The sequence below is a fragment of the Erpetoichthys calabaricus genome, chromosome 1, assembly GCF_900747795.2.
Source record: "Erpetoichthys calabaricus chromosome 1, fErpCal1.3, whole genome shotgun sequence".
Lineage (NCBI taxonomy): Eukaryota > Metazoa > Chordata > Cladistia > Polypteriformes > Polypteridae > Erpetoichthys > Erpetoichthys calabaricus.
The window spans coordinates 65,242,052-65,266,003 of NC_041394.2; the positions used below are offsets into that span (position 1 = coordinate 65,242,052).

Below are 23,952 nucleotides of genomic sequence, written 5' to 3' on the forward strand. Positions count from 1 at the left end.
ACCAGGGAAGTCCTCCCCCAGAAGCACCCTCTATCAGCCCGTACAGGACTGTTTTTCTGAACTCCAATTACCATGCAGGCCTGCGGGTGTCCAAACTGGGACTACTGGCGAGGAATGCTGCTACCTATTACCTTGGGGATGAACTGCTTCTGGGTTCTAGCTGTCATTAGTGCACTTATCATTCCGGCATCCCAGTCAGGAAGAAAATTATATGGGTAATGTCCACAATAAGTCCATCCTTCCATTACAGCTTTCTGGCCGGGTAAAAAAATCCTCCTTGATCCTGGGCAGAATGGCCATCTATCCTCCTGGGCACTTACTATATAGTATATATATATATATATATATATAGTATATAATATATATAATTTTATATATATACACTAGGGGGTTCGCCCCCTGCTCACTTCGCTCGCTAACCCCCCCTGCCTGCGCTACATGCCAGCCACTTCGCGTCTCTGCTGCTCACGTTGTGTAGAGGGGGACTGAACGCACCCCAAGGAGACACGGTTGCTCCTCCAAAATGCCGTCTTAAACAGTGATACAATGGGAAACAAATACAGTTTTTTTTTTTACCTCCTATTTGCTTGATCAGCTGCTGGATTGCTGCTGCTCTTGCAGTGCTTCAAACATTTAAAATCCTGTACAGCAGCTGTCCTACTCTTTGTCTTTTATTTCCGGCCCCGGGCGTGGTTAAATCTCTTGGCACACAAACTCTCGTCTTGCGGGACATGAGTTCTTGATATTTTTTAGTTTATAATTTAAAAACAGAATAAGAATTTGAAAATGTAACATATTAAAGTTCAATAAATTCTGAAAAGAATGATACCAAACATATATATGTAGGTTTTAAAATAAGCACAATTTAAAGCGTGACAAAAAACGTGACATAAAATCATATACAATATGAAATACATTTCTTTATAAATTGACTTCTTTATTGAAATCATTTTCACTACAGTCGCCTATACAGCATATTAACATTTGTCTCTTAAAGGATTTTTATTAAATCAGATATCACACTGTGTGCATTAGAGGAAACTGCCAACAAACAGTACAATCAAGATTAGAAAAAAAAGCCATTTGTGTATTTCCTGTCTCACTTAAATATCCAGTATTCAAAGCATGATGTAGAGATATTATCAAAAACATTACATAATATATTCACATCTTCTGATCAACTTGGCTCACAATCATTTTCATTATACAAAACTTTTTTGAAACTATATAAATTAATTACGTTTCCTCCCTCAGTTATCTATTATAGAGACTTTGCTACAAATCAAGAAATTATGTCAAAACAATAAGAAAAGCTATCACAATAACATATCCTGAGATAACTGGAAAACGTATTGGAAACCTTACAAAATGGTTTTCAAGCAATGAATGAAAGGCAGCCTTAGAGAGAGCAGAATCACTTTTTTTTTAGCTAACTTGAGATAATCAAGTTTTAAACCATACATTATACTCATCTCTCTCTTTCTCTTTGCTTTTTAAAGTGGGACACATTTGTGCTGTGTTCTCATCTTATATTCTTTTAGATTACTATCTCATTTCCTCACAATCATTATGGCATAATAAACTAGTTGCTTAGAGAAAAAAATCTAAAGTCATTGTATGTTACAGTGATAGATGGAGCTAAGGTAATTAGAACAAAAATGAAATCCACTCAATGGGGAGAAATTCCAGTGTATGGCAAACCTTCATCAATATCGTTCTTGATCGTCACTGCTTAAACTGGGTGCTGATTAGATTCAATAGTTCTAAACATTTTACCCATTATTCTAATCTCTAAGTAACTACTTACTGCTATATATTGTGGCGGATGGCCGGGGCCCTTACCTGGCCAGGACGCCCAAAGTGTGGAAGGACTGGGGAAAAGAGGATTATCAGGACAGTTTCTTCCCCGGGCTGATAGAGGGCAGCCCCCTTGGTCTTCAGTGGGGCCACGGATTATGAGCATGGAGGCTTAACCCTGTTGGAACTTATGGCCACCACCAGGGGCACATGGACCTTTCCAGGGCCTTATTTGGTCACGCTTCGGCCTCACCCAGAAGTGTGGCCGGAAGAAGCTTATTAGCCACCTGGAGTCCATCCAGGTGCCTTATAAAATGGAGCCACCTCACTCCATAAGGGACCAAAGTTGGGAGGAAAGGACAAAGCCTGAAGAGGAGTGGAGGGAGAAGGACTGGTGGTAGAAGGGACTGAAAGGTGTTAGTGGTGCTGCGTTGTGCTTATGGGTATTGTCGACTGGTAAGAAACTGTAAATAAACGTGTGGTGTGTGGCAAAACTTGTCTCCTGCCTGTCTGTGTCTGGGTTAGGGTGGTGGAATGCCCACTAGTGGCTTACAATATATGTATATACAGTGCATCCGGAAAGTATTCACAGCGCATCACTTTTTTCACATTTTGTTATGTTACAGCCTTATTCCAAAATGGATTCAATTCATTTTTTTCCTCAGAATTCTACACTCAACACCCCATAATGACAACGTGAAAAAAGTTTACTTGAGGTTTTTGCAAATTTATTAAAAATAAAAAAACTGAGAAATCACATGTACATAAGTATTCACAGCCTTTGCTCAATACTTTGTCGATGCACCTTTGGCAACAATTACAGCCTCAAGTCTTTTTGAATATGATGCCACAAGCTTGGCACACCTATCCTTGGCCAGTTTCGCCCATTCCTCTTTGCAGCACCTCTCAAGCTCCATTAGGTTGGATGGGAAGCATCGGTGCACAGCCATTTTAAGATCTCTCCAGAGATGTTCAATCGGATTCAAGTCTGGGCTCTGGCTGGGCCACTCAAGGACATTCACAGAGTTGTCCTGAAGCCACTCCTTTGATATCTTGGCTGTGTGCTTAGGGTCATTGTCCTGCTGAAAGACCGTCGCCCCAGTCTGAGGTCAAGAGCGCTCTGGAGCAGGTTTTCATCCAGGATGTCTCTGTACATTGCTGCAGTCATCTTTCCCTTTATCCTGACTAGTCTCCCAGTTCCTGCCACTTAAAAACATCCCCACAGCATCATGCTGCCACCACCATGCTTCACTGTAGCGATGGTGCCAGGTTTCCTCTAAACGTGACACCTGGCATTCACACCAAAGAGTTCAATCTTTGTCTCATCAGACCAGAGAAGTTTCTTTCTCATGGCCTGAGAGTCCTTCAGGTGCTTTTTGGCAAACTCCAGGTGGGCTGCCATGTGCCTTTTACTAAGGAGTGGCTTCCGTCTGGCCACTCTACGATACAGGCCTGATTGGTGGATTGCTGCAGAGATGGTTGTCCTTTCTGGAAGGTTCTCCTCTCTCCACAGAGGACCACTGGAGCTCTGACAGAGTGATCATTGGGTTCTTGGTCACCTCCCTGACTAAGGCCCTTCTCCCCCGATCGCTCAGTTTAGATGGTCGACCAGCTCTAGGAAGAGTCCTGGTGGTTTCAAACTTCTTCCACTTACGGATGATGGAGGCCACTGCGCTCATTGGGACCTTCAAAGCAGCAGAAATTTTTCTGTAACCTTCCCCAGATTTGTGCCTCGAGACAATCCTGTCTCGGAGGTCTACAGACAATTCCTTGGACTTCATCGCTTGGTTTGTGCTCTGACATGAACTGTCAACTGTGGGACCTTATATAGACAGGTGTGTGCCTTTCCAAATCATGTCCAATCAACTGAATTTACCACAGGTGGACTCCAATTAAGCTGCAGAAACATCTCAAGGATGATCAGGGGAAACGGGATGCACCTGAGCTCAATTTTGATCTTCATGACAAAGGCTGTGAATACTTATGTACATGTGCTTTCTCTTTTTTATTTTTAATAAATTTGCAAAAATCTCAAGTAAACTTTTTTCATGTTGTCATTATGGGGTGTTGTGTGTAAAATTCTGAGGAAAAAAATGAATTGAATCCATTTTGGAATAAGGCTGTAACATAACAAAATGTGGAAAAAGTGATGCGCTGTGAATACTTTCTGGATGCACTGTATATACAGTATATATATATATATATAATGTATATACCGCTATAAATTTATATATATATTTTTTTTCTCCTTGGTTGTTTTTTGCTAGGGGAGATAAACATAAAGCTGATTACTGAACTGTGGAAAAACTGCATTATGTATATGAAAACCAATTTTTAACTTCTTATTTGGTAAAATAACATACAGTATGCTCTCATGAAATTTAATTAACATATAAATATAAACTCATTTTTTTATAAACTAATATATGAAGGATTTCAAAAATTCACCAATGCTTTTTAATGAGGGTTTGTGAAATTTAAAATGTATACTGCATGCATTAATTAAAATACGTAAGCAAAAGTGTAAACTTTTCAGGACTTAAGTGTACCAAATTTCAACAAAATTGTTCCTTTGGGAATCAAGTTTTATCATGTGGAAAGACAGACAAACATGATGATGACAATAAGTGCTTCACATTTTATGCAAACACATCTAAATAAAAAGAAGAAGAGAAATAAAACAGAGTTAATAAAGCATACAGTCCTAAGATGGACTGGTGTCCAGTTCAAATTTTGACCTCAAATTGGAATAAGCAGGTTACAAAATGTATGTTTGTATGCAATAAAGTACACACATGCACCATACAGAAACAAATGCAGAAATAATACAAAAAGTTACTCAGAATGTATGCATTCATTATTAGATGACTATCTTACTTCCTGCTAACTATATATGTCAAAGCTTCTTATTTAACTAAAATAGAATCTTTCAAGAGATTGCCAAGAGATGGCTGATTTCCCCAAGTGTGTCGACTGTGTTTTGGATCACACTGCATTGTTAAGGTTGGAGCAAAGCAATACGAGTGACAGGGACAGAAGCAATTGCAAGAGAAGCAAACAGGACTGCTCTGATGGCCACTTCAAGCCAGTTATCATTTGAGTAATCGCAGGTTAGGGGTTCATCTTCTTGTGCATGACCTATGAAAGAAAAAAAAAGAGGTGAAAAAATTAACATCACATTCCTGCTAATTGCTCAGCAAGAAATATTAGAGAATGGGATGGTGTTATATCTCCTGTACAAAGTAACATCATAGATAAATTATTTTTTAATGAGCTAATTTCTTAATATACTTAAAGCATTTCTTTAATCTCATAAAAGAACACTACCTTTAGAAAACATAAATGAATCTCTGAGTACACTGTTTTAAGTACACTTTTAAAACATAACCTAACATGCACGTTTTTGGGAGGAATGCTAGACTACTCAAAGAACAGTTCACTCACATACAAGGAGAACATGTGTATTCCAAACACGTGGTGTAGTAGCTGAGGTTTTGAATCTTGGACTCTTCATTAAACCTATTACTCCATTCTTCCACCAAATAGTCAAATACAAATGTAAAAATAAAGTATGCACATTTTTTAAAATGGTGACAACACCTTCACATGGAAGCCTTTGCTACTGAGAATGTTTAATAGAAGTGTATGGGTTTGCCCAGGAGAAAATAATGCTGCAGTATTTTGACAAGGCCATGTTAGACCAGTATCACACTACTGGACTCAACAAGACTTCTAGTTGGATTGCAGGCCACATGTAAACGACTCCAGCTGCTGAATTTTTTGCTACTGAGAGTGTCAAATTATATAACTAGGAATCACAGGGAGTGTCTGATTAAGCTTTTCATCATGGTTCCAAATCTTGTAGTGCAAGCAATGCAAGGTAGCTTCATTTTGTGTGGAAATCAAAGTGGTGCACACAAGAATGAGAACAGGAGAACTACATGGAAGTAAACACAACACTTCAAACAGATATCTGTACTTAATCAAAAGGCTAATAAGCCTATTCCCCATTCACACAGACCAAAACAGTTGTTTCCTTCTTCCCTTGTAGACATCATTGTTCCTCACTATTTCTTAAGATCACTGTGACTGAGTCAATGGGGTATCGCACTAGACAAGTGACAGTAATAGGTTCAAGATGTGACTGTCTACAATTTCATTTGATTTTCTTATGATTTTGTGAAGGACAGTGCATCATAACTAGTGTTTTTGGCAATGAATATGCTGTGTTCCCCCATGACCCTATCTGCTGAATATTTTCCTGCAAATTCACCATGCAGCCAGCTTAGAAGCACTTTTTTTTTTACTAGCACCCTATGATGCTTTGCAAGGCTAACGTGACATCACAGAGCTATAGCACTCAATGTTGGATGAGACAGCCCCCAAACCCCCAAGTGTATAATACTGATCCTAGTAGCGGGCTAAAAATTAGAGTAAAACTTGCAAATACATTTAAACACATAACGCGCATGCAAAAGGAAACTGTAAATGGGTCAGTGTATTTATGTCGTAAAGGTTATGTTGTTTTGTATGGACTTGTATGTGACTTGTATAATACTGACCCTACCACTTTAATAGCATTACTCAAAGTGCTGTGCAGTTGATGCAAACAGGAAGAAGTGAAGAATCCACGTCCTTTAGTGTTACGCTTATTTGGTAAAATCGACAGTGAACTAGCAAAAGCATCAGGGGAAAAAAAAATAAACTGTACATCCATTTGAGAGAGATGAGAATCTGTTATGGAATTTATGGGAGACATGCTCCCTATCTGCTTATTCAGATATTTATTGCTATTAGTTTTATCACAGGGAGTCATGGTGCACAGTGCTCAGTACTGCTGCCTCACAGCTCAGATTACATTTTTGGACACAATCATTTCCTATCTGTAAGAGACATTTAAAAGTCCATTGCACTGCTTGTAATCCGCTTAAAATGAGTTCATTTTCTCCAGCCATATTGACTTTATTATATTTAGCTGAGTTCACTGACGTTTTCTGCAGCTTTGTAGTAAAGCGAATTCATTGGGGGTTTGCTCATCAGCAGTCATACAATAGTAAATCACTTTATAACATTTATGCTGTCTAGAATGGACAATGCAGTCTTTTGGCCTTGGAATCCCTGGAGGTTTATTTTCTCGAGCATCTTGCTGACTGCATGTTTTGTTTTTCTCTCCTCTCTGATCATCTGACCATAGACTCTGAAACTGTCATTTTCCACCACAACCATTAGAGACTTAAAAACTGAGTTTCTTTAATGGTATTTTAAGCCAAGCTTAGGGTCCATTTTCATTACTTACTAGCTGAAGAACTCAGCGTTGACTGGGTATATTTGTAGCATTGGTTAAAGAAAGAAAACACATATTCATCTTATTTATGGTTGATTAGCTGATCTGGATGTATATATTTGTTTGTATATTATATGTGGGTGAGCATGCGTGTCTGATAATGGACTGGTGTCATATAGGGAACTGGTTCCATCCCTGTGCCCAGTGCTGCAGCAGTGTATTGTGGCCCTGGTCTGGAATGTGCAGGATGGCAAAGTGAATGAATGCCGCCATTCAGTGCAACTGAATGAATTAAGATTATAGTCTTTTTCTTTCCCACTCCAAATGCATTACCATCTTCACTATTTGTCAGCAGATATTTTTAAGCCCCCATGCTCTGATAGCACTAAGTTCCCTAAAGATATCATACTGCATTTGCCTATAATAAAGAAATGGAAACATTGTCATATTGTCCAGATTCTTCCTTCAAAACTGCATTATTTGAACAAGAAAGGTATTTTGAGAGAAGCCACTAAAACGGCAATAATTACTTTAAAAAAACCCAAGGTTCAGTGACTGAGTAGGGAGCAAAGTTGCCTACGTTAAATACATGTCTATATGACACAGGCTAGTATGGGAGAAACCGTTATTCAAAAAAGAATCATTTTGAGGCTCATGTAGAGGATGCCAGTCTTTTCATCAGAAGAGATTGAGATTTGGTCAAAATTTAAACTATAAACTGAAAAGCAGGTCAGGCTCCAAGAAATATAATTCCTTGAGTAAAGTATGGTGGCAGAACACTCCTAATATGCTGTGGTGTTGCTTCTCATCATCTGGGAATAAGAAATGTGTTATTGTCTGTGAAGGTCGCCAGGGCGCAGAGGCCCACTGCAGGGATTTTTCTGTGCTGTCCAGAAGTTGGTTGGGATGATTGCCCAGACAGAAAGCCAATTTGCCATTTGACAGCTGGTTAAGGACCACTGCCAAATTTGATGGGATGCAAAAGAGTGATCTGGGAACTGGAGATCCTGTCCAGAATGGAGTAGTGAAGGTGGACAAAGGACAACTAGTGACCACCTATTAGTCCTTCCGATCAAAATGAAGCTGCGGGAAGCTACTCCCAGGTTACATCCAAATAAAGGTGCAACGGGCACCTGGAAAGGGGTATACTTCCCAAAGCATCAGGAATAATCTGAAACCATTGGTTAGCCAATTAGCCATAACCCTTGAAGCCATCAAGATCTATACTTTAAATGAAGGCTCCTTCCCCCAGTTAGATGTGCTCACAATCAGGAGTTAAGTGGAGGCAAAGCTCATCTGGCTGGGAATGGGCAAAAAAGAAGAGAAACTCACTAGCATCACTGGGGAGACAGGAGAGAGGAAGAAAAGGTAGGCCAGGGACAAAAATCCATATATTGTGGAGAAAGACTCTGAAGTGGCGAGTGTTTATTGTTCTATTTTTACAACCTGTAACCTGTGTCCTATACCTCCCTAGAACACTGTGACAAAGGAGAGCCTAAAAAATAAGCTGCTCATTGAACGTCACTTCCTTCACAGCATCAATCTGTTGCATGACTGACTTCAAAAAGGTGATCTACAAATATTGTCCTAGAAATTTTGATGAGCTAGCTAATATCTACCCACTAGAATGAGTGGGAATTAGATGTGAGTTGTTTGCAAAGCTGCTAAGCACCTATCACATACGATTCAAAGATTAAAACTTAAAAAAAACATTTATGAAGTAAGTATTAATGTAAGGGTGTCTGAATATTTACAAATGCAGGATAATGAAATTTTATACTTTGCTTAAGTTATCTGCTGATAATTTTCTGTTTAGAATTATTATACTTCAGCATATAAATTTGCAATAAAATACAGATTACAATAATCTAGTAACATTTAACAATATTATAGTGTTTGAATACTATTACAAGCCATCTGTGATTAGTTTATGAAGGATATTTCTCTTTTTACTATTGATAGTATATACAGTGGTAATATAATGAATCTTCATCTACCTTCCTTTACTCTCAGCAGAGTCCCACTTCCATTGGCTGTTCCGATACCTAACAGGTCCACCTCACAGTAATAGTAGCCTGAGTCGTTGTGTGAAGGCTGAAGGATGGTTATTGAAGCGTTCTTATCTTTAATGAATGTTTCGATATTAGTTTTCAGAATTGCTTTGCCGTGGATTCCATTAGATACTTCTGTCCCTCCAACGTGATCTTTATACCATTTGTAAGAGCCAATCTGCACAACATTTCTTGCAGTGAAACGGCAGGGCAAGTGAACATTTTCTCCCAAATTAAAAGTGACTTCAGGATTCTGATGAACTTGCAATTGTTCTGAACCTGCAGAGAAAATAGAAATGATGATACCATACTTTTAAATTCTTAGTTTCTATAGACATACAGTACATATACAATGGCAAATTCTGGATATTTTTTAAAATGACTGTGATTTAAAACAGTATAAGAATTAAATGTTTTAATATTGAAAAATCTATACTGGGCCATACTGTAGAACATTTTTCTGTAAACCACCACCATTTTTCAAACATAAATATAAAATGACATTTTCAAACCTGAGTAATCAGATTTTAAATTATCCCAACCATATTAGGTCCAGCTCAGGAACCAGCTATAGTTGAAGCTGATGTTAGTCCATCGTAGGCCCACTCACACATTCATCCACACTCGCATGAAGCCAATATAGATATGGTAAATTAAACATACAGAACTTTGGGATTTGGAAGGAAAAATGGAGTTGATGGAAGAGACTTCACAAAAATATATGGGGGAAATATGAAGTCTCCCTAAGACAGTGACTGGGTACAGTATGTGTTTTAACCGCATGATTATTCATTCATCAGGTAATAGTGCTAAAACTGTGCCATGAATGTAATGAATATACTCAAGCTCAGTATATTTTCTGTGATTTCACTGAAGCATTAAATAGTGTATACTGTGAGAAGTTAATGAGTAACCATTAAGCCCCATATGGTTTATCTATTGATATTTCAATAGTGTTTCAAAAACAATACTGAGTAGAGATTTTTATTGTCACAAATGCGCATCCAGAGGTCCCCTGACAAGTTCAACTGAGGTAAACACTACCACTCTGGACCAAGAGGGGGTGCTGTTGCTAACTGCATACTCTTCTTTTTCCATAACCTGGAAAAGACACCCAGTATGGGAATATGCAAACTGACCAAGTGCCCCTTCCAGTCATTTCGCTATAAAAAGCCAAGCATGGTGTGACTGATAGAGTGAGAAAAGACAAAGAACTAACACCTGGCTGACATGGTTTCAGCATCTTTTGTGCTGTGCCTTACGCACATTCCTTTATATTATTTTCATTTTCTTTGGACATTCCGTTTCAATTAAACGGGGTTACTGGGGTGGTACCCCAACATTTCCCTCTGCTCCTGACTGCCTCTTTGATGCCAGTCACAGTATAGAGAGTTAAAAAAGGATCCTGCTAAAATAGCAATGAACTTAATATAGAAACCACCTGAAAAAGTCAAATACGTGCAGGATTTGCACATTATTAAACATGTTATATAGAACTTTAGCATGATTATTTCTCCAATTACTACACTAACTAGGAAATCCTAGTTCTTTTGGTCAATGGAAGCCCATGTGGTATTTGATACATTGAAGTCCTTATTCACTATGGCCCCAGTTGTGAGACAGCCTGACACATTTCAGCAGTTTATCCAAGGATTGGAAGCATCTAGTATTGGTGTTCAGGTAATGTCATGGGCTCACGTTCCAGGACCTCCCAATGTGGAGAGTGCCTTGAGAAGTGAAAAATGCTCTATATAAATATAAAGAATTATTATTATTGTTAATGTGAGTTCCTAGACTCTATGCAAGTACATACTGTACCTGTGCATATTTCTCAAAAAAGACGAATTCTGCTCAACAAAGTTAGCCTTAAAGCAATAGAAACAGTGAGCTAATTATCCAATTAAGATTTATACTTATCATAAAAATTACATTTATATAAGGGCTGCTACGAGACTTGTCGAAAGTGGCCTGTTTGTTAATAAAATTTGATATCTCAACTACTTATCAAGCAGGGATTAGAAATGATAAAGTTGTTGCCCTCTCCAGGGTGAATGACCCTAATGAAAACATTCATGAGCCTCAAAAAATATTTTTCAGTTTTGTCTCCAGTTTTATATCCATGCTGATAATATTCAGCTTTATTTATTACTTAGGACTGCTTCCTGTGCTGATTTTCCTCTGTTAACTTAGTGGTTTAATGAACTGCAGGTTTGATTCAGTTACAGCTTTTTGAGCTTAAAAGTAAAAAAGCCTGAAGTGATCATTAAGTTAATGACTTTAGGAAATAATATCTTTAGTTCCAGCACCTGTTTGCAAAGTCCTTTTTTACACTGGAGTTCCATGTTCATATGTTTGCTAATCTGTTTACTGCCATTCTATACTCTTACAAACAAAGGTGCTGGAGTGGTTTTCTAGAGCAATACCATAGAAGAACCATTTTTGGTTCCCAAATGACCCATCCACACAAAGGTTCCAGAAAGAACCTTAATTTATTTAGATCCATAACAGTAAGTAGCCATGAACAAATGGGAACAGATTTTTGAAATGCCAATGAGTTTTGATTTTTAAAGGACTCTTACTGCATATGTACAATAACAGAGGCTAATTATGGGCTTTCTTAATCTGTTATTGTCCTTTTAGGTAGCCTACCATACATTGAACATTTTGTTGTTTTTCTACATATTAGGAAGTTTTTCAAAGCACAAAGAACCAACTTCTTATGTAATAAACCCTTCCCAGAAGGAAATGGTTCTTTCCCAAGTAATAATTCAACAAAAAAAGATTATTTAATTCTATCTAGACTATCCTGATGATGGGGCTCTTAGTCATGCTTTCATTTTTTATGCTTGGACTCCCGCATGGCCTACATAGTGCTCTTCCTAAACATTTTTTACACAAACTTCAGATGCTCTAAAATTCAGAAGCTCACTTATTCAAAAACACACATGCATACACATACACACGGAAGAGTAATACTCTAGTACTATCTCGTATGTATGGACTTCCCAATAACCAACAGATACAATTGAAAATTTTTATATTGCTTAAATCTTAACATGTTTGTTCACTGATCTATTTAGTGGATTTAAGTAGTCCTTTTGTGCCAAGCAGAATTCTTTATTCGAATGATGCCTATCATTTGGCTGGCCTAACTTATAGATGTCTTGGATTTGTTTGGGTCTTAGCCCTAGGTTTTACTGTTTGGTTACTTTTTTTATGAATGACGTTTTTAATTTTAGTCTTATATTTCCTTAATTATGTAATTTATTAGTTCATTGTTTTTTATTGTGGGGGTTGAGGCTCTTAAGTAGATAAAAGGCTCCAGGTTCTGGGGTTATTTTTTTCTGCAGTTGCTGGGGTCTGTTCCTGCAAGCAGGATTAGTGTGAAATCTGGTTAAAGTAAATCGGGATTTACTGAAATCAGGATAATTCCATTCCACAAACCCTGGAATTAGCCAAACCAGCATCTCTAAAACACACTAAGTCAGAATTACATGATATGTGAGACCAAAGATGTGGATAACTTGCAAATCCCAATTTTTTGGAACAAGATCAGGGTTTGACTGCTCCAGAAAGAAAGATAAGACTAAATCCAGCTCAGTTACAGCAGCCAATGTTCTGAAACTAACATGTAAAATAGCAAGTTTAACCTGAAGGATTACTGCTCTGAGGTTGCAATATTTAAGGAGTAGAGTATCTAGTCATATAATCAAAGGCCATAAATGTCCTGTCAGAAATACTGATCCCAGCTGCACTATTTAAAAAATAGAAAATGCTGATGAAATGTTAAAAATGCTGAGGCCCTTCCTGAATGAATAATTGACAAAGAAGCACTAGTCCTTTACAAAATTTTGCCCAGAGAAACATAATCAGGCTGCGATCAAACATTCTGGCATGCCCAGAGAAGTGTTTACATGAACATTAGTATTTTACATCCAGGAGTTTAATATATCAGGATAACCTTCTAAAACATGACATGTTCATCCTTTAAAGAAACACCTCTGAAGACTCTGTTCTTCATCAAGATGCCTATACCCAATGCACTATACATTTTCAATTCAGAGTTCTGTAGTAGATTAAGGTAACCGTATTACATTTGCATTTTATTTTAGTTCATTTGGCTGATGGCCTTTATGAATAAAGTGCAAGTATGTATATCAAATACACAGTACAAATATCAATATGTCCTCAAAATAATATGAGATGGCACATACAATAACTGTACAAATGTTGAGGCCAAATATCCAGGGTCTCACGTTTGAACAGAGTAAGTACCATTTAAAGAGTGGGTACCGTGTGTCTTCTGTTACAGATTAGAACATGAAAATAATTAACCTCTGCTTTCTTTTATCAAGTAATTCCAAAACAATACAGGGTTCAGTGTAGGCAGGACAACATTCCATATCTCTCACAGTAAAGACTAGAATGACTCTATGTTTCTTGAACACTTAATGCCATGGGTGTTAGACTTTTTTGATATCAATTTTGCAAAAACAGAGCACAATGATTATTACCAAAGTACATTTTGCTTAATGCAAAAATTTACCATACAAAGTTTACATAGATTTCACTGATTAACTATTTTATGCATTCATTCTTTCAGTGATATTACTTCACTCCATCTCCATTTGCTTGGCAGCTGCTGCTTCTGCATTTCTCCTCTTCTGAAGGACAAGGGGGCTATGCCCCCTGCTCGCTTCGCTCGCCTACCCCCGGCGTTTTGAACCCGTGCCCGCTGGGCAGCCACGTGTGAGGATGACGCACGTTTAATACGGAGCGTTCGCCCGTGTCACTCTGGGGCCCCCCACTGTTAATACGGAGCTCTGTTTGTACTATTATGTGGAGCATTGAGGACCACTGCGGACCCCGTAGTGTTTCCCGTTTCAGTTTGTATCTCGGTCAGTCGAGCTTTTGTTTTTGAAGCTTTTGAATTCCGGTTTTCATTATCTGTAACCTGCTGTCCATGTGTTTGGACCTCTCATTTAACCTGTTTATAACGTTTTACTTTGCTTTCTACTCTGTCTTTCATTTCTGATCTTGCTTTATTCTGCTTTTGTTTCAATGACACCTGGTCCGTGGTGAATATATTTTCCCTTTTTCGAGTAATAATTTTCATTTGTTTGCGATACTGTGATGTTTATCGTACTGTTAATAATGCATTACTGTAATGTGATTCACCTATGCTGTATAGTTTGGACATGTGAGGATGACGTATGTTTAATACGGAGCGTTCGCCCGTGTCACTCTGGGTCTCCCCACTGTTACTACGAAGCTCTTTCCGAACTATAATGCGGTGCATTGTGGAGCACTGCGGACTCTGTAGTGTTTCTCGTTTCACTTCGTATCTCGTTTAGTCCAGCTCTTTCTTTTTGGAGCAGTGCCTGCCTGGTCTGCGGCATTTCAGACGCACGTTGTAGGCGCCTGCGTTCATTAATTATATCCAGGCAGGCGCATGTTTGTATCTCGGTCACTCGAGCTGTGTCGTGTTGAATCCGTGCCTGCTTTGCCTATGCAGTTTGAGACGCGCGTTGTAGGCGTCCACGTTCATTAGATCTGTCCACGCGGGCTCGGTGTCAAAGCTGTGTTAGTTGTTGAGCTGTTTGGTTTTGGAGCCGAGACAGTTTTGCTTCTGCGGTTTCAGACGCATGTCCATACCAGCTCGGGTTTGATGTATGAACCTTTGTGGACTCCGTAGTGTGTCCCGTTTCACTCTGGGGCAGGGCGTTGACTCCTCTTGTTTTACTATGTCTCCTCCTGCGCCTTCACCACGCATTAGTGCCACTCACAATATGGCAACGACGTCTGCGCCTTCCATATTATGTCAGTTTTTACCATGCTGTGTAGGCGCCTTTGCCTTTTGTATTTTACTGCGCCTTCCGATGCACGATGTAGGTGCCTGCACCTTCTGGGTCCGCCTCCGCTGTGTGGTGTGGACATTTAACTGTCGTTGTTTCTGCCTTTATATTCTGTATCTCGGTGTGCATGTGTTTCGTGCATAGGTTTTTTTGAAGCTGTTGCATTCCAGTTTTCATCATCTGTAACCCGCTCTCCATGTGTTTGTCCCCGTTCTTTAATCCCTTTATAAAGTTTTACTTTGTTTCCTACTCTGTGTTTTATTTCTGACCTCGCTTTATCCTGCTCGCGGCATGTCAGACGGTTCGTAGTCTCTCTCGTTTTACTCTGGGGAGGGGGGCTTTGTTCTGTAACCTCCTCTCCATGTGTTTGTCCCTGTTCTTTAACCTCTTTATGACGTTTTACTTTGTTTCCTACTCTGACGGTTCGTAGTCTCTCCCGTTTTGCTCTGGTGTGGGGGGAGGGGGGGTGGGCTTTGTGTGGCGCCTGCGCACGTGCGTAGTTTCTCCCGTTTCACTGGGGTGGGGGGGGGCTTTGTGTGGCACTTGCGCACTATGTCTTTTGCGTCCGCGGGCAGGTCCCTGCGTCCATATCCGGTTTACCATTCTCGTTTAGTAATATGGATATGCCACTAATAATCATGCCCTGATAGCATGAAGGTTGTTCCATCTGTTTCTCAAACTTATAGTGTGTGGTTGATTGGCTGTTCAGTGATGGACGCATAAGGTCTTGTAAATTTTGCCATGACCATGCATGAATCGGGTTCAACCTATCCGGGATTGCGTGAGCTGATTGAAATCCAGTGTTCTGGAATCAGCTAATTTACTGACACAAAATCTTGTGTTCTGCAAAAGACCCCTGGGGTGCTATTAAGGCTTACTTGTTCTCTTCTGGTGCTGTGATTACACCTCTTAATGAGGACCTGGGGTCTATATATAGTATATGATTAGGTCTCTGAACTTATAAAAGACATTAAAATAAACAACCTTACTTTGTGTGTTGTGTTGGGTTGCGTTTGGTTGAGTTAGGTTGACTCTTTGGTTGTAGCCTACTTTTTGAATTCACCATTTACTTTCTGTATTAGACTTTGATAAAGGATAGAACTGACTTTTTGATTACAAACTAACCTACATTTGTAATCCATCTTTCATCCCAAATTAAAAAGTTTTATCTCTGTTTTTCTCTGAAGTCTGCTATAACAACTGATATAATAGTTTTGGAGCCCATGCTTTTAATTACCTTTGTACTTGTTTCAGTTATACAAATTCAATCATTTGACCCATTTAAATATTAATAAACTTACTTATACAATTAAACATTTTTATTATTTCTCCCTGACTTGTTCAAGATGTACCTACATGTTTAATATATCTGTTATTCATCCGTCCATTGTCCAACCCACTGAATCCGAAACACAGGGTCACGGGGGTCTGCTGGAGCCAATCCCAGCCAACACAGGGCACAAGGCAGGAACCAATCCTGGGCAGGGTGCCAACCCACGGCAGTATATCTGTTATATTACTACTTTATTCAATACTTATACATTGCCATTTCCTTTCATTTTGTATTCATGTATTATCAATGTAAGATACTTTTTGTGTAAAAAGGGGAACTAAAATAGAATCGTTGAACTTATCAGTAAACCTTCTATCAAGCTTATGAATAACTGTGTCAAGTAGGCTTCTCCTTTAGCTTTTTTATAAAAAATATATTATTACTGACTTTAATTAGAAACAGGTAACAATTCCATACACTCAAGTCAAATTTAACAAATAAAAGCAAATTTGTGAACCCACATTTGTGCAATGTGGTGAATAGATAGTCCCATGCAACAATATCAAATGCTTTTTCTGCATCTAAAAATAATAAGATCTCTGGGGTGTTAGATATAATGGGTGAATATACTATATTAAACAAATGTTGAAGGATAGAACTTAAGTGTCTGCCTTTAATAAATCCTGTTTGGTCTTGTGATATTACAGAAAGAAGCACTTTCTCAATCCTTCTGGCTAGAACTTTGGAGAGTATCTTAATATTGTTATTCAGAAGAGAGATCGGTCTGTATGATGCACATTGTAATGGGTCGTTGTTCTTCTTAGAAAAGATGGCAGTTAATGCTCGGCGAAAACTTTGAGGCAGAATTTTTTTTGTCTTTAGCTTCTATAAACACTGCTAATAATAATGAAGCTAACTTATTTGAGAATTTTGTTTTTATAAAATTCCACTGTGTAGCCATCAGGGCTGGGTTTATAGCATCTAGTAATTCTGAAAGTGGCAGAGTTTATCTAGTTCCACAGCACTAAGAGTATCTAGCTGTGGTATCTTTATTTAATCAAGAAACCTATTAGACTGTGTCTTACCTTCTTTAAACTGAGTAGAATATAAGGACTTAAAGTATGTCTGCTTTTGCTTTTGACTAAATTTGAGGCAAAAGGTCCTCAAGCTGCAGTCTGTTTGCTGTCTGTGATATAAACACTAAAGTTGCACAACAGAAACACTGAATGAAAGCCTTGTAAAATGAAGAAACTCCAAAAAAATCAGCACTTAAAAATTTGTTCACTGAATGTTTGAAAGTCTCCACTGTACTTACTGTTAATTTATACACAATGATCATATTTCTATAAAGCTTGCATTTATATAAGGGCAGTCCTGGTGGTTCCTGTTTTGATATATGGTTATGAGACATGGATGCTATCCAGTGACCTGAAATGAAGACTGGACTCCTTCAGTACTGTGTATCTTCGGAGAATCCTTGAGTACTGCTGGTTTGATTTTGTGTTGAATGAACAGTTGTTCATGGAGTTCCAAATGAGGCACATTATCTGCACTGTAAGGGAGCATCAGTTACGGTGCTACGGCCATTTGGTACGATTCCACAATGGTGATCTGGCTCACAGGATCCTCATTGTTGAGGATCCAAGAGGCAGGACCATGCCAAGGGGATGCCAACATAACACCTGGCTGTGACAGATAGATGGTCATTTCCAGAGGGTGAGACTGAAACATGTGTATGCCCTGGGGTATGCCAAAAGGAATCCTGAGCTGTTTCATCATGTGGGGAGTACAGCAATGTACTGTATCAGTGCATGCTCCCCACCCTAACCTAATCTGACCTGCCCTTGCATTTATCAACAAATTGCACAATTCTCCTTCTTAAATAGGGTGGCGTTTCATTTCTTTCATGTACTGTAAGTCGAATAGTTGAGAACATCCATCTACTGAGAAACGTAAAGAAAATAAAGTGGCAGTCTTGGTGAAATGTTTCATTGATTATTGGCATAAGCAAAACTGCTAATTAATTAATTTATTATCATTATAGTGAGGGCGGCACGGTGGTGCAGTGGTAGTGCTGCTGCCTCGCAGTTAGGAGACCCGGGTTCGCTTCCCGGGTCCTCCCTGCGTGGAGTTTGCATGTTCTCCCCGTGTCTGCGTGGGTTTCCTCCGGGCGCTCCGGTTTCTTCCCACAGTCCAAAGACATGCAGGTTAGGTGGATTGGTAATACTAAATTGGCCCTAGTGTGTGCTTGGTGTGTGGGTGTGTTTGTGTGTGTCCTGCGGTGGGTTGCCACCCTGCCCGGGATTGTTTCCTGCCTTGTGCCCTGTGTTGGCTGGGATTGGCTCCAGCAGACCCCCGTGACCCTGTGTTCGGATTCAGCGGGTTGGACAATGGATGGATGAAATAAAACAAAGTATCTGGTTGTTAACATCTTAGGTAATTTTCATTGAGTGTAGTTGAGTGGTCAACAAATTGGAAAATATGAAACAAAAGTGGGTGATCGGTAAAAATTACAAATTATAACTTGTGTCCAGTGATTAAACACTTCTTTTAACATTTAAATTATTTTTGTACAGGCTACAATTAATTATGCACAAAAGAATGTGTAACATTAATATATGAATAAGAACAATCATTATGTACACAACTTACACAATCCTGTTTTTTAATTTATTTATTAAACAGTCATAAATTTAGTGTTTAATTTAGAACAACTTCTCTGAAGAAAAAATGATGAATTATGAATACTTATTATAAACAGTGAAGTGCACAATTTACAAATGTGTTTGTTCATAAAAATAAAGGTTAAAAAAGATGCAGCATTTCAGATATTGCCTCAAAAATATGTAATACATGGCCATCTAAAAATGTTCCTGAATTTCAAAATGCAATACATCTTAAAAAAAAGAACATAAAATTTATGCTTTTTAAAACAAAAACAGGTTCTGAGGTATTTTGCCATTCTTTTCATACGTGATTTTTATGATTGTGGGTAAAGAAACCCTAAGAGACCTGCACATGGGCTGAATCAGTGACTGAACGGGTAGCTTTGAGTTTTAAAATTCAGTCTGTGAACCACAAAGCCTCACTGCCTCCTTTGGCTTTGTTGAATTGCTATATTTTCTTTGTGTGCTTAGAATAAATGTGATTACCTCAGGTCACTCTCAGATTCTCAGTCTTACAAGATTAATTTAAAATTATGGCAAGAGAATTGAATTACTTCAGTACAAAGACCAATTCAGTTCAAACTTACAGCTTCTGAACACTTTGACATCTTAAATCAAACATTTTGGTAAATGGGTACAACAAAACTGGAGTTGCCATGTGTTGCCAGACTGCACTTTTTACTGTATGTTTTATTTTCAATTTCCTAAGGTATAATTTCCATTCATTCTAAATCATTTCATTCATCCTTGTCCAAATTGCAAAAAATAACTACATATTACAGTATTGCATGCAAGTTGACATTTGTGCTATTAGTACTTTTAAGGCTGAAAGCATGTTCATTTCTGGAAGTGTTTTTTAACTGCAACAGCTTTATATATTCCATTTATAGCAGATTGTTGCCCTGGTTTAGGATACAATTTGATATAATGATAATTTCAGATTAGTTTATTTTGTTGATTTATGATTTAGCATTTTTATATTATTTGAGAGACAATGCATTTTTTAAAAACATTATCATCGTTGAAAGGGAGTGAGCTTTGAAAATAACTTACATTGCCAAAAAGCTGAACATTTGCAAAACCTCACAGATGAGTCTGTTTTTTGTAAAACCAGCAAAATCATACTTAAACATTTTCATCCATTGAGCTATTTTGGACTTAATTTTTCTATTACAGGATTGTGAGGCACTGATGTTTTTTCTCAGCATCACTTGATACAAGAATCAACAACAGATTGTGACACACACTCTGTCAAACTGGGCCAATTTAGTCTTTGAAATTAACCTAGAAAAGACATAAGGAGATCATAAACAAATGACCAAATGCAGTATTGTGAGCAAAATGTTGTAACCTTGGGGACAAATAAAATGTAATCTAACCTGTTAAACTCAATAGCTCAACTCGGGACAATAATTTCACTATCTGATTTCAGAAATTGGCATGCAAGGAATGTATTCAGGCCTTAGGATAATGCAGCTGACCCAACAAAGCACAGGTTTTCAGGTCCTGTCACCACCACCCCATATCATCTGTGTAATTCCAAATCATGTGAAGCCCCTATTACTCCTAACTAAAATATGACTGGATGAAGTGCCATGAAATAACTTCATATATAGCAATAAAAAATGTGGGTGGCAGAGTGTTTAGTGCTACTGCATAACAGACGCAAGACCTGATTTTGATTCCCATGGCTGGTTATTGTCTATGTGGAGTCTGCCCACCACCACATTGTTTGTCTGAGTGTTCCTCCTACATCCATAAAGATCTTCATTTTATGTTCACTGCCAATTAATATTGGTTCTGTGTGTATGTGTCCATGAGTGAGCAGAGATGGACTGACTTTCAATTGGATATGTACATTAAAGAATGTCATACCCATGCACTGTAAATAAAAAACTGCCAGCATTTTACAGGAGTTAACTGTAATTTTTCACAATAAAATACTGCAATGAAAAATGTATTGTGTAATCAGAGCAGGCTAATCCATCCTCTATCATAAGACATCAAATAAATGTAAAATTGTTTGAACTGGTCCGTTTTGCATTTGCGGGACATTTTCAATCTGTGCATTTTCATAGCATTTCATTTGTGTGGTAAGATGACAATTAAAAATGAAATCCTGGCTACAGGGGCACTAATAAAAAATTGTTTGATATCATACAAGCATTAGAAAGTTTTCATTCACACTGAGAACCAGAGACATAAGAAATAAGGAATCAGATAATAAGGTGGGCAGGAGAAGGATTCTAGAGACCTTCAGAAGTCAACCTGGTGTACATTTTGAGAAAAATAAGTGAGTACACAGTAAAAAAAAATAATCCTGTAAAAATATCATCACACTAATTTCATATTTTCAAATTCAAAAATTTGTAATAGAAGAAATGGTTAACTCAATTATTTTAAATAATTAAATGCATGTAAACTTACATTTAAGCATGGTTTTAGCTGTCAATATCAATTAATTGTTTCACTTTTTAAGTTTTTTTTTGTGAATAATTGCATAGCTTTAAAGTCATAATGGCACAGAAAACTAAGTTTGCATAAAGTTAGTATATTTGCATGAGGAACGCCCCATTGAAGCAACATTGTAAATAAATCTTGTATGACTTGCTATTATTTGAGAAATAAAAACTTAAAGAGGGCTAGAAAACGACGTTTTCTGTGTACTGAAGGTTGTTTTGTTGATACAGAAGATGATTTGTTTTTTTATTTATCTTATTTATTTATTTATTTATTTGATAAAGTGGTGAACCTGTATCACACCCTACATTACAAAAGCAACTGTTCCTTTACTACCAGATAACATGAAATTGATTTACTAAATACTGATATTGTATCAGGGCGGCGCAGTGGTAGTGCTGCTGCCTCGCAGTTAGGAGACCCGGGTTCGCTTCCCGGGTCCTCCCTGTGTGGAGTTTGCATGTTCTCTCCGTGTCTGCGTGGGTTTCCTCCGGTGCTCCGGTTTCCTTCGACAGTCCAAAGACATGCAGGTTAGGTGGATTGGCGATTCTAAATTGGCCCTAGTGTGTGTCCTGCGGTGAGTTGGCACCCTGCCCGGGATTGGTTCCTGCCTTGCGCCCTGTGATGGTTGGGTTTGGCTCCAGCAGACCCCCGCAACCCTGTGTTCGGATTCAGCGGGTTGGATAATGGATGGATGATACTGTATCAGTGGATTAAAATGTTTATGTTTAATGGAAACGTGATTGGTTGGTAGTTTATATTACCAGTTATTTAACTGTGAGGTCACAAACGCAGTTATTGTTAGTTTTTACAAAGTCTAATAACTAAAATTGTTTTAGGAAAATTACAGTAATTCAAAAGCTAATGCTACATCATATTGATTCTGTGTCCCAGTTTACTGTGAAGTCACTGTATTGTATTCGATTTTTGTCGTAATATACAGTAAAATACTACGAAAGTAATGCAATTAGTTTTTTTTCAGCTCAATTTTATTTTATACTTATTATTTTATTATCTAAATTGATTTCCTTATACATGGCTTAAATTAAACTTCATAACAGCTGATTTTCTAAAGCACGTATTAGTAATTTGACTATTCACATGCAATTTAATGGGCTTATTTTCACTTATAGAGTTTTAACTTAAATGACAGTTAAAAAGGATACAAACGGATGGCCGAACATCCTTCTATTAACTGTACTCAACTGTAAAATAAATTTGATAACAATGATCATTTTGGAAAAGTGTGTTCGATGAAAATGTGCATTTTTGTTCCGTGTGTATCAATGTAAACACATCGGCTTCGAAGTTAAACAACTGCACCCACGACACAAATAAATGTGCTGTAAGTGACACCAACCTTCATTAATTTTCAGCTCCGTTCCACTGCCGTTGGCTTTTCCCACTCCTGCTAAATCGACTTCACAGAAGTAGACCCCAGCGTCTTGGAAAGAAACACGGCGTATGGTGATTGAAGCGTCCTTCTTATTCAGAAATGTCTGCGTGCCTGTTCTGTCGAGTCGATTATGGAAGCTTTTCTCGGAGACTTCTCGGCCCCCGACTCTGTCCTTGTACCACTTGAATGAGCCGAGAGTCACATCGTGCTGGCAGGTAAAGTAGCACCGCAAAATCGCGTCGTCTCCATCGTCTGCGCGAACCTCCCTGTCCTGAGACACGTGTAGCTTCGCCAGAATTCCTGAGGGAAAGAAAAAAAGTATTTAGGAGAGTAAATTCAAGATAGATAGATAGATAGATAGATAGATAGATAGATAGATAGATAGATAGATAGATAGATAGATAGATAGATAGATAGATAGATAGATAGAAGCGTGAGCACAAAAGCACAATTACTCATTTTCTCAGTTTGCATAATTTTTAGAATTTAAACAAAGCTACCGTTTTACTGCATACTTCATTAAATTACATATTTTTTCACCCAGTGAATAGCTAGATAGATAAGTCTACCTTGCAAGATGATCAGGAGCCCGACAGCAACAGCGCAGTTATCCATTTTCTCTACACATGTAGCATTATGTGTTGTAGTGAAGATGTTTCATGAAACGTGTTGATGACATGTAGCTGCTTGGTCAGTCTGGGAGGAACATAAATGAAAAGGAAGGACACACCAAATGTGTAGATAAAAGGAGTACACAAACTAGGACATCAAGTACATGCTGAAATCACTTACTGACACATTTTGTGAGTAGAACTGGTACTTAAAACATTAAACTAGTGAATAAAGTTAATGAATTTCAGCATTTCTGACAAATCACTTTTCTAGGTTCTGTACCAGTGTCATTTCTTTGTTGTATTTGACAGCAGGTATGAACTGGCAATTTGTTTTGGGTACTGAGTTTTACTAAAGTCACATCAAGATATGTAAAATATCCCTGTTTTTAGATGCAAGAAGATTTCTTATAATCATCCCTCCAGACCAGTACAGTAACTGAAACTATATGATGCTAAAAATCAAATGCACATATTGGGTGGGGGGATTCAAAACAGAATACTCTGTGTCTTAATAGGTCCAACAGAATAATCAACAGAAGTACAAAACCAAATAATC

At 38.1% G+C, this 23,952-nt stretch overlaps 1 protein-coding gene across 1 annotated transcript; it reads right to left on the reverse strand.

Annotated features, from left to right (window-relative positions):
- Positions 1-4,538: 4,538 nt before the first annotated feature.
- Positions 4,539-23,411, reverse strand: LOC114645768 (uncharacterized). Its single transcript, XM_051932805.1, has 4 exons — positions 23,352-23,411; positions 22,747-23,082; positions 9,079-9,411; positions 4,539-4,935 (listed from the first exon to the last, which is right to left on the reverse strand). Exons 1-4 carry the CDS (start codon positions 23,395-23,397, stop codon positions 4,796-4,798), a joined length of 855 nt encoding a protein of 284 aa, XP_051788765.1. The 5' UTR covers positions 23,398-23,411; the 3' UTR covers positions 4,539-4,795.
- Positions 23,412-23,952: the final 541 nt, after the last annotated feature.

What these genes read in the sequence shown, in the direction of transcription:
- LOC114645768 (XM_051932805.1), bottom strand. Translation starts at nt 23,397, where the DNA reads ATGGATAACTGCGCTGTTGCTGTCGGGCTCCTGATCATCTTGCAAG. An exon ending in GCTCCTGATCATCTTGCAAG is followed by an intron (nt 23,083 to 23,351) that starts GTAGACTTATCT and finishes TCTTTCCCTCAG; the next exon opens with GAATTCTGGCGAAGCTACAC. An exon ending in TCTGCTGAGAGTAAAGGAAG is followed by an intron (nt 4,936 to 9,078) that starts GTAGATGAAGAT and finishes TTTCTTTCATAG; the next exon opens with GTCATGCACAAGAAGATGAA.